Source organism: Theobroma cacao, chromosome 2 (assembly GCF_000208745.1).
Source record: "Theobroma cacao cultivar B97-61/B2 chromosome 2, Criollo_cocoa_genome_V2, whole genome shotgun sequence".
Classification (NCBI taxonomy): domain Eukaryota; kingdom Viridiplantae; phylum Streptophyta; class Magnoliopsida; order Malvales; family Malvaceae; genus Theobroma; species Theobroma cacao.
In genome coordinates, this window is record NC_030851.1 from 16529270 (window position 1) to 16539570 (window position 10301).

At 33.7% G+C, this 10301-nt stretch overlaps 2 protein-coding genes across 3 annotated transcripts; one reads left to right on the top strand and one right to left on the bottom strand.

Annotated features, from left to right (window-relative positions):
* Positions 2270–3813, top strand: LOC18608982 (stress-associated endoplasmic reticulum protein 2). The gene is made up of 3 exons (XM_007043918.2): positions 2270–2467; positions 3033–3189; positions 3535–3813. The coding sequence occupies exons 1-3, from the start codon at positions 2465–2467 to the stop codon at positions 3579–3581; spliced, it is 207 nt and encodes a 68-aa protein (XP_007043980.1). The 5' UTR covers positions 2270–2464; the 3' UTR covers positions 3582–3813.
* On the bottom strand, positions 4405–9122 carry LOC18608983 (F-box only protein 6). 2 transcript variants are annotated; one of them, XM_007043919.2, is made up of 2 exons: positions 8841–9122; positions 4405–5997 (listed from the first exon to the last, which is right to left on the bottom strand). In XM_007043919.2, exons 1-2 carry the CDS (start codon positions 8996–8998, stop codon positions 4752–4754), a joined length of 1404 nt encoding a protein of 467 aa, XP_007043981.2. In that variant the 5' UTR covers positions 8999–9122; the 3' UTR covers positions 4405–4751. The 2 variants fall into 2 exon arrangements, with proteins under 2 accessions (XP_007043981.2, XP_007043983.2); XM_007043921.2 differs by lacking the exon at positions 8841–9122 and adding an exon at positions 7553–8827.

Sequence of the window (10301 nt, forward strand, 5' to 3'; positions counted from 1 at the left end):
AATTTACTTTATATAAACGAGTATTTAACGGGTTTGGATAATTAATGAATAATTCTTTACAATTAGGATTTGATTTTAGATAGTTTTTTGCAATTTTATACGAGTTTTAATAAAGTTCAGATATCGATAGCTAAATGGTTCCGAATTAGGCACCTAAAAAATAGTAAGTATCCCACCTGTTTATATCTCTAATACCTTCAAAGTTAGACTTCATCTTTCATATTTGCAGATTCAGCAAATACAAAACAACAAAATTCCTTACTTGTTTATATCTCTAATGACTTCAGGATACGTTTAGTTCACATAATAGAATAGATAATGAATAGAATCGTTATTCTGTAGAAATAGAATAAAGTAAAAATAGTTATTATATAATTTGATTCATGAGAATAGAATAGGATAGAAATTATTATTATGATTTATTTCAATGATTGGTTGACAAGAATAGTTTTAGGAATGATTAAGGAATAAGTGGTAAATGATAAAAATACATTTTATTAAAATTAAAGAATTTTATTTTGTTAAAAGATAAAAGTATTCTAAGTAATAAAATCAAAATACCTTTTTACTATAATTAAATAATATTTTCACCAAAATACAAACATATTTTTGTTATAATTTAATGATATTTTGTATTAGAAGATAATTAAACTTTAATTATAATTAAATAATATTTAATATTAAAAAAATAAAATATATTCTTCATTAAATTTAAATAATACTAAATGATATTTTTTATTACATTTATTATATTCAAATAATATTATTAAATAATATTCTTCATAATATTTATTATAATTAAATAATATTAATATATTTTCATTTCTTTTTTCTTAAATAAAATAAAAAATTTTGTATCTTCTGTGCTTTTCACCACCACCGCCCATTAGGGCCCTTCGGAGCAGCACCTTGGGAGCATTACCTTTACCCTATGTCTTATGTGTTTTGGCCATCAGTTTTGCTTTCTTTGCCTTCCTCTCATCATTTAGCTTTCTTGATCTTCTCCTTGATTTCACAAAATGCAGCCTCTCGGGTAGCATCTCGCACTTGATTGGAAATAGATGGCGAAGCAACAAATAAGAGAGAATGGATAGCAGTGGAGCGAGGCGGCAATGATCAAAGCTCCAAAATGCAACTGCTTTAGAAAGAGTGAGGAAGAGAGAGAAAAAATAAGTTTAGTATTATTTTATAGTGTAATTTTTTAAATTGTAAAAAAGTATTTTTATCTAATTTTCTTTTTTTATTCCCAATAACTCAAAAAAGCCATTACCAACGGAGCCTTTGAAATATCTACTCGAGCCTCTCTTAGAATGGCTACGTTCCATTGAACTAAATGTAATTTTATCTCAAAAATGAGAATGGAGAAAAAATAGTTATTCATTCCCCTAATCAAGCATGCCCTCAAAAGTAGACTTCATCATCATATATTTGTGGATTCAGCAAATACAAAACAACTACTACTACAGTGATATACACATCATCGGATTTTATTTGTCCACAGCTTCTGCTTCATTAAAATAGTTGTCGATATCCTATTTCTAAAAATGTCAACAAATAGGATACTTGCTTCTTTTAGATATTCTAATTCAAACATAATTATTTGATAAAGTATCTGTGAACTTTATAAATTTTCGTTTAAATTGTAGAATTACTATTTGAATTTGTACTAGAATATTTTAGACATTTAATCATTAAATACCTCTATTTGTTAAATATCTTATTAAAATAAATTTAAAATTAATTTTTATGTATATTATTATTTGAAAATTAAATTAATAAATTAAAATTTCAAATAATATTTATAACAATTAATGAATTTTAGTGAATATTACATTCATTATGAAATATTTATAAATAAAAACAATATATAAAAAATTAAAAAATTATGATTTATAATTAGATTAGATAATGAGAATCCTAAAATGATTACTCAAACTCTACCCAAACTTGTAACAATTAATAATTATACTACTCAAATTGAATTCGATCATAAAATACTTTAATCTTCTTTAATTGGATTTTGGATTTGGGTACATACGCCTTACATACATATGGTTCTATCCTTTCGCATCGAACGTACGTTTTTTTCTTAATTACTTTTTTTCCTTCCATAAAAAGAGAAAAATATCGAATTTATTTGGATTCGGCCCAACGCTTATAAGGTCACACGTCCGATTAACCAATTGAACCTCGCCACGTGTTTCAATTTGGTCAGCACCAATGAGAGAGAAGTCGGTGACGTTACGCCCCGAAGCCCTTCAATTGTCCGTCTTCCGCTATAAAGAGGTGACTCGTAAATCAGAGACCCGGAGATTTTCGCAATAAAGGGAGAGAGGGAGAGGGGGAGAGAGAGAGAGCGAATAGGCCTAGCTGGAAAGGGAAAGAGAAGAATTTGCCTGAAATTTTCGTACGCTTTCTCCCTGCCACCGTCTCCGGCTACCTGATCTCTCCGTCATCACTCATCATGGTAATTTTTCTATTTCCTCTTTTATTTGTTTTTGTGATCATCGGTTTCCGGTTTTTACATTTGTCTCTTTTATTAATTTGTTTATATTTTTCTTGATCTGTTTGTAGCTGAATTCGATCTGATCTGATTCTCTGTTTTTCTTTCTTTTCCTTTCATTTATCTTTTCGAATCCTCCTGGAAAGAATCGATTGTAGATTCCAGAGATTAGCTAAGAACAAAAGCTTTGTAGATCTCAATTTAGCAGATTTATATACCTAATTATTGGATCATGTAATCGTTTGAAAATTATTTGATTCATTTAATGGGAATTTTAAGTGCATTATCTTTTTGAAAAGTATTATTCATCATTGTTATAATCACTTTAGAATTTTTGAATGAAAATTTCTTTCTTTTCAAATTTCATGTAAATCGAATGTTTTTCTAATGTGTCTTTATAAATGTTAAATTCCGTCACCCAAAAACATTTTTTTTTGAGTGATTGGAAAAAGTTAAATTTTTTTTTTAAAAAAGAATAATTTGTAGTATCCAACATTAAGCGTTGTCCCATTTTTTCTGGTTTGTGCAGACAACATCAAGGCGCCTTGCAGACAGGAAGGTGGAGAAGTTCGAGAAGAACATTACAAAGAGAGGAACTGTGCCTGAAACAACCACCAAGAAGGGGAAGGATTATCCTGTTGGCCCTTTGCTGCTTGGGTTCTTCATATTCGTTGTTATTGGGTCATGTAAGATTCTTGCCAGTTAATCCTTCACCAGCCATCCTATTTCCTTATACCTTAATAGTCAACGCTGACTTTTTCATATAGCGGATGCAAGACATTAGTTGATGATGTAGTTTGTTATGTGCATGTTGGTCGTTGGCATATGATATGTGCTGCTTCTGTATCCATGAGTTTTCTTTGGGTTCATCAATGTTTTGTTTGGGTTATGTTCTTGGGTTGTAATCTTCAAGGACATTACAAATTAGACTCTAGCGTTTGCTTCCTAGCAATACAACCCACCAGGGTTAGTTGGTAATGAAAAATATTTGCACGGTTTACTGATCAAATTCTTTTTCATCTCTGTAACAGCTCTCTTCCAGATCATCAGGACAGCGACCAGCGGAGGCATGGCATAAGTCTGCATCATCCATGTCAAGAAATGGCAGAGGAGACTTGTCATATTGTGTCCGTTTTTTCTGCTAGTTTGTAGGGAACTGATGATGCATTTACTAGATGTGCTTACTCATATTGTGAAGTACTAAGATTTTGAATAAGACCTCCCGTCTTGTCTCTTATGTTCTATTTCATAAGTACTCGTTGTTACCTTTTTCATTTCATGAGAATCCAGTTATTCCTACTGCATGAATATGATGCTGCTTAACCAACAGATTCACCAGATAATGGTGTTTAATGTCAGCGCAAACTATGGTTTAAAGTTTTGACATGATGATACCTCGATGTCATGGCATATGGTTAGACTGGATAATCAATTTGCTTCTAAGTTATCTTGGAACTCTTGGTTCATAAATTTGCTTCTAATTTTCATGGAAGTTTTAATTCCAAAGATTAGATGTGTAATGTTCTTGGAATGTGCGCCCATTGAACTTCTATCTCGGCCGTAGATGGTAATACGGTTTAAGTGCTCCACTTTATTCAGGCAGAACTGACTTGCTGCCGATCCTCTGAGTCTTAAGAGAGAAGACAGTTGGGCAATGGCTGATCTTGGATTCAGAAAAAGATTCAGTGGTGGTGACATACCACCTGAAAGCCCTCTTTCCATCAAAGATTCAAAATCATCATTTCTAGTTAAAAAGTATGTTCTTCAGGCGTGCAACTGGCTCCCCGTGATCAAACGGTAGGTTGACTGAGATTTCAACAATCTTTTTACAAGGACTACCTAGCCAACCAAGTATATTAAAACTAGAACTCTGTTCAGTAACAAACCTATCAGGAGGCAACTAACCACTCAATTCTCTGTGTACTATTATCTTAATTCACCATAATTAAACAGACTAACAGAGCTCTTGCACAGCTATTTGCAAACGGCTGCACTTAAAACAAGTCTCTTCTGAAACTAAAGTTATTCATCCACATGTTTGTACAAAACAAGAAAATAAAGAAAATGGTCAATCTTGTAGAACTGTCATTTACTCCATTAAAACAAATAAAGAAAATTCGGCTGATGAGAAACTGGCAGCAAAAGCTTGTTATCTGCCAAGCATAAATGCAGTGGCAGATTCAGAAAAATTGGAAAAAACCATCTTTTAAATGCCAGTGCTGCCAGAAACACAGTGAAGGGTTGGAAATCAAGCAGTCGCAGTCAGGCACGGGTGAAATGCAGTGCCACATGCAATCCACTGTCGCTTTCTTCCCCGTGGTACAACACATCCAGGAACCTTCAGCCATTCCCTGCTCATCACATTGTATGTAACTAATCGGTTCATTTGTCTTGATCTCAATGACAACATGAGCAAACCTTTGTTGCCCAAACAAGTCATTCTAACGTGCTTCCCATAAAACTCTAAGCACCATATGTTTGGCATTCTGTCAACCTCCTTCCACAAGAGCGTCATCTTCTGCAGCTCCCATATGCACACACAAGTGGCAGCATTTTTGGTCAGCAATCCCACAAGCATGATCCTGCCCTCACACTCTGCAAGTGTGTGGTCACTCAGATGTAGTGGGGCTGGGATAATAAATTGCTTCCACACCCCAGTAACCATATTGTAGGACACAATCCCTTCAGGGTCTGACCGCATGAAGTAAAGTGTGCTATCAATGGAAACTGCTTGTGACCGAAAGTTCAGTGATAGTGGCAGCTTAATGTTTGGGGGCATGTTTCCTGGTCGACTCCATAAATTCTTTACTGAGTCATAAACTTCATACTCTCCATCACAACCCACCCACAGGATCTGGTAACCTCTAACAGTTGAATACCCATTCAGAGTCATACCCACAGCAACACGCGACCACACTTTAACTGACCTAGCTGGCAACTCTTTAAATGACTGAGTCAAAGGGTTGCAGACATAAAAGTTCCTATGACCAATATCAAGAAAGCAAACTAGACCACCTGCAGAAGCAACTGGCAGAGCAATCATCTTCGCTGGCAGAAAAGTGATTGTGGGGTGGTGCCATTTCCTAAAGGAGGGGTCATACATGGCTCCAACATTCATATTTTCATGAGTAATGGTATAGAACCAGGGATTGGCTTGTGGGACTTCGGCACAATGCTGAGAGAAACTTTGTGAGTCCAGCAAAGAATTCCATTTACGGCATACTGAGCGGAAGCGAAAAAATGTGGCAATGGGAAGTCTAGCAATGACAGCTTCAAAAAGGTCTTCTGGGAATTCTTTCCAAATAACTTGTTCCATAACCTCATGTGTAGGGGTACTTCCAGGTAATTTCCCTCGGTTCCGCTCCTTTCGTGATTTCTTGCTTGGCGGAGGCTTGAAAGATTCCAACATCTTACAACTTCCAGATTTCCCAGCAGCCATTACGAGACTGTAGTAATCATCTGCAGAACTATCATCGATATTGGGGAAGCACCACCTGTATGGAAGCTAACATGAGTTAGTCATGTTTCCTACTTTCTACTTAAATTTGATATAACCTTAATGATTACTAGATAACTACAATAAATTTTAGAACATTTGCTTAAACATGTTTAAATCTTTAGTAGTAGTGCCAATTGCACCATTGAGCACCTCACATGGTACATATTTAGAATTATTATGATCTGTTTAGTTTAAGCAGGCATAAAGAGATAGTTCATCAACTTTCCTGTAAAGTGAGTGCAGACTGCAGAGAGATCCCAGATTATCTTTATAAATGAGTGGTGGCAGTAAGTAAAATTGGCATTCACACGTAAAAGAAAAAAAGAGGGACTTTTTAGCAGCATTTACAATAAATTTTCAGGAGAATTAGTTCACGACTGCAGTGAGTAAATTGATAAAAAACCAAACAGTCATAGAAAAAATTGAAGGATGAATAAAAATACAAATTATAGTAGAAAATTTCAAAACAGCATAATATTAATTTATTTGCATCCAATATGAGATGGTTGTGAATCAAATTTGAAACTGCAGTTGGTCTCTATGCCCTTTACTTGCAACCTAACCATACCCCCAAGCAGCAACTAGGATAAAGCTATAAGCTACTAATCAAATTTACAAAAAAGACAAATGTAAACATCCTACCATTACCCACAAATCAAAAAATCTTTCAACATCATATCCACATAAAAAAAAAGTTGCCTGTGTATGCGGAGCAACATGTTTCATACGTAACTACAGCCTAATGCTAGAGATTATATCCAAATTTAGTAGGTGATCATGCAAGTAACTAGCAATGCCATCTGGATTTCAATGTTCACATCACTTTTGAACTATGATCATTCAACCTGTCACCTGATTTCAATTAAGCCCTTATGTTGCTGGCATTCACTGGATAAACATCTTCGTGGACATTTTGTAATAAAAATAATGATGAGCCCAAGCAAAAGTATTGTGCCATGAGAATTTGTATGCTCCAGCCATGATATAATATCATGTTTCCAAACAAGTAAAATGTATCTTAGCATCTTCATAACAAAGTAAAACACACTTTAAAATTTTCCTTACCGGCCTTTACCTAACATTTAGAAAAGGAACCTCGAAATGCACCTTAGCAAGATATATGTTAACCAACTAACATTTTTGTTAGAAAAATAATAATCTTGACCAACTCCAGAAATTGCCTCCGGCACTAATATTTGGACAACGTGAGATGCCTATACTAGTTCTAACATACACTAATGTTTCTTGATTAACAGATGAACGAAATTATACTTGAGATATAACTGTTACTGGCTCTTAATCCTTTGAATTTCAAGAATAGCATGCCTGATAGGTCTACAGCAATCCCTAACAAGTAATCGTGGTATAAATTTAAGCTTAGGAGTTGAAATTTTTTGCTAAAATTTGGACCAAACATCAAGTACAGGAATGCATCAGAATCACAAACATAACATTCACAGTACTCATCAGAGTTTGTCAAGAATAAGTAACATTGATGAAACGATACATAGAAGGTAAATGTACAACTGGACCATGACAAAGCTACCTACCTAATCAGTTACACATAACTCTCCCAAGTCATTGTAATTGCTTTCACCATTCAGTCTGTATTTCTTAGTAATTTATATGAATCCAGAATATGTGCAACAGGATGTTTATGGTATCTAGTGAAAGAGCCCAAATTCATATCACTGCACAGCCAAAGACCTCATTTCTTCCTGTCATTTAATAGAATGTTGACACCAATATGCTGTCAAACTACATGAACTATTAAAAGAAACTTTCAACTATGTGAGGAATGCTTTTCCATAAAGCATATCTATACAGAAATATTGAGAGAAACACCTACCGTGGAGTATCAACAAGGGAACCAACAGAATTGACAAATGAAATGAGCACACACACACACAAGCTGAGCATTATGAATTGACCAAGAAGCCAGTCCACTCCACATTCATTTGAAAAATCAAAAGATTTTAAGGAGACCTTGACATGAGTAAAGTCCTACAACAGTTTGCCCAAGGCCCTGGATTTTGTAGAATTACTAGTAAATTAACTTTCTATATTTCTTGTCATTTAGGAAGGGAAAAGAATTAGGAGAGCTGATTGGTCTATGGACTGATAATTAGTACAAAATTAAGGTTTACGCCAAGGTTTTCCTGGAAAATCATGAGGCAAACAGTTAATAAATGAGATTCCACATTCATAGTCAACCATAATCACAGACTAATCAACAAGAGTAGATATTCAAGTATCATTTATCAAAAGGCAATGGTCAGCAAGTTCAAAGTTGACCATGACAAGATGAAAGGAAACAGCATCAACCCCTAATAAAGAAAAAAAAAACTAAAAATTACAAAAAGGGGATAAGGAAAACAAAAGCGCAAAGGAGTTAAAAGAGAATCTACGTGATTGGAATACGATGAAAGAATAGTGGTGAAAACTTAAAAATGGCATCACTCACTAATTGTTGTGCAAAAGAGTAGAGATAAGTAATAATGATATTTGCAATGTAATAAACATGCGGAAGCCTGAAAAGAAAAACAAAACAACAAATTGACAGAGAAACACGACAGCCGCATAACAGCAATTAAACAAAAATCTCAAAACGAGAAATGCAAACGAAAGGACCTAACATTGGACAACAGAGTAACACAAGATAACCTACGACTAAATCACCTAATAATTGTCAGAAATAAAAAGAAGAAAAAAAACCCAGAAATGACAGAAGCCGCGAAGGAAATACAAACAAAAATCGTGAAGAAAGACAGAGAAATGTGAGGCGAGAGAGCAAGAAGAAATTGAAGAGATCTATCTAAGGAGAGAAAGGACTGGAACCTGCGGTGGTGGTCCTCGGGGGGATGGGGCAGTTGGTGGAAGTGAAGAAGGTGAAAGGGAGAGGGAGGGGGAGGAGGAAGAAGAGGAGGAGAGCCGTAGAGTTGCAAGAGCTCTTGAAGCTGACCGATGAGCTGCCTGAGCATGGCCAGCCCTTCCATGCCCCAATAGCACCTCCCCAACAACAAAAAATGAAATTTCCTTTTTCTTTTTTTTGACTCTCCCACCCTTCCTACAAGGAAAAACCAACGCTCTTTCCTTTGCTTTTGTTTTTTCTCCCTTCAATTCTCTTCCTTTCCCTCTTGAAATGCTGCTCTCTGTCTTTCTTTCTCTTTCTTGTGAGTTAGCCAGTCATCTTTTTCCACGTCATCTGGCCCATTACGATAATTTCCTGTAATTATTCTGACCCGCACGCAACTTTGTCCTTGCAATGATCCCACTTGATTTTTACTCGAGTGTCATCTACCTTCTTTTCCACTTTTGTCCTTTCTTTTTTCTATGGTTGCCCTCCTCTTTACTTTTTGTCCTTTTTTTAAAATTTAAGAAAGAAAATGAAAAAAAAAAGCTTCAGTAAAAAACATATTTATCTCTTTAAGATTATTTGAAACATATAGTTTAGTAAAAAAATACATTCACCCTTTAAATGAAAAGATAAATATATTCTTTGTTATATTTATTTTTTAGTTCTTTTTATCTTAGGCTTTTTTGTAACTACAAAATTATGAAATTTAGTTAACCGTATTAGTTTTAAAATCATATTTAATTACTATTAAATTAAATTTTAATTAAGTTAGATTTTAATCGGATTACAGACTTTTCTTTAATTCAGATATATATTAACTTTGAGATGAATGTATTAAACTATTCCTAGTTCAAAAAAACAATGGTTAGTAATTTGTAAGAAGAAGTTCAAGGACAAAGAAATTGATTAAAACCAAAAAAAAAAGAAAACGGACAGAAAAAAAAAGGAAAAAAATAAACAGATTGATGGTATTTTTAGTGCTTGAAGTACAATTTGAACAAGAATCCTATCATCAATTACTCTTTCAAGAGAGACAAAGAGTGTTTTTCAAACTAATGGGAGTAAGTTTATTTTCAATAAAATTTCATGAATGATAATTATTTTTCCTAATTGAATTATATAATTTAACATATTTAATACATAATTCAATTATAATTTAATCTGATTAAAACTTAATTTGGTAGTAATTAAAAATGATTTTAGAACTAATTAAATCTTTTAACAGACTATATAGCTGATTAAATCTCACAATTTTGTAACTAGAAATAAAATGTCTTGAGCAAAACAAAAAAAGAGAAAAGTAATAATAAAAAAAGAAAAAAAAAGGGATAGTCTTGTCTTTTTATTTAAAATTAACTTGGTAATTAGCATCATTACATCTTTTAACGTGGTAATTAGCGTCATTCCATCTTTGGTGCATTTTCAACCGAATTTTAGAGAAG

Coding starts and splice junctions, on each gene's coding strand:
- LOC18608982 (XM_007043918.2), top strand. Junction 3,190..3,534: donor ATTCGTTGTTATTGGGTCAT/GTAAGATTCTTG, acceptor TCTCTGTAACAG/CTCTCTTCCAGATCATCAGG.
- LOC18608983 (XM_007043919.2), bottom strand. CDS start 8,998: ATGGAAGGGCTGGCCATGCTCAGGCAGCTCATCGGTCAGCTTCAAGAG. Junction 5,998..8,840: donor CCCGAGGACCACCACCGCAG/GTTCCAGTCCTT, acceptor GCTTCCATACAG/GTGGTGCTTCCCCAATATCG.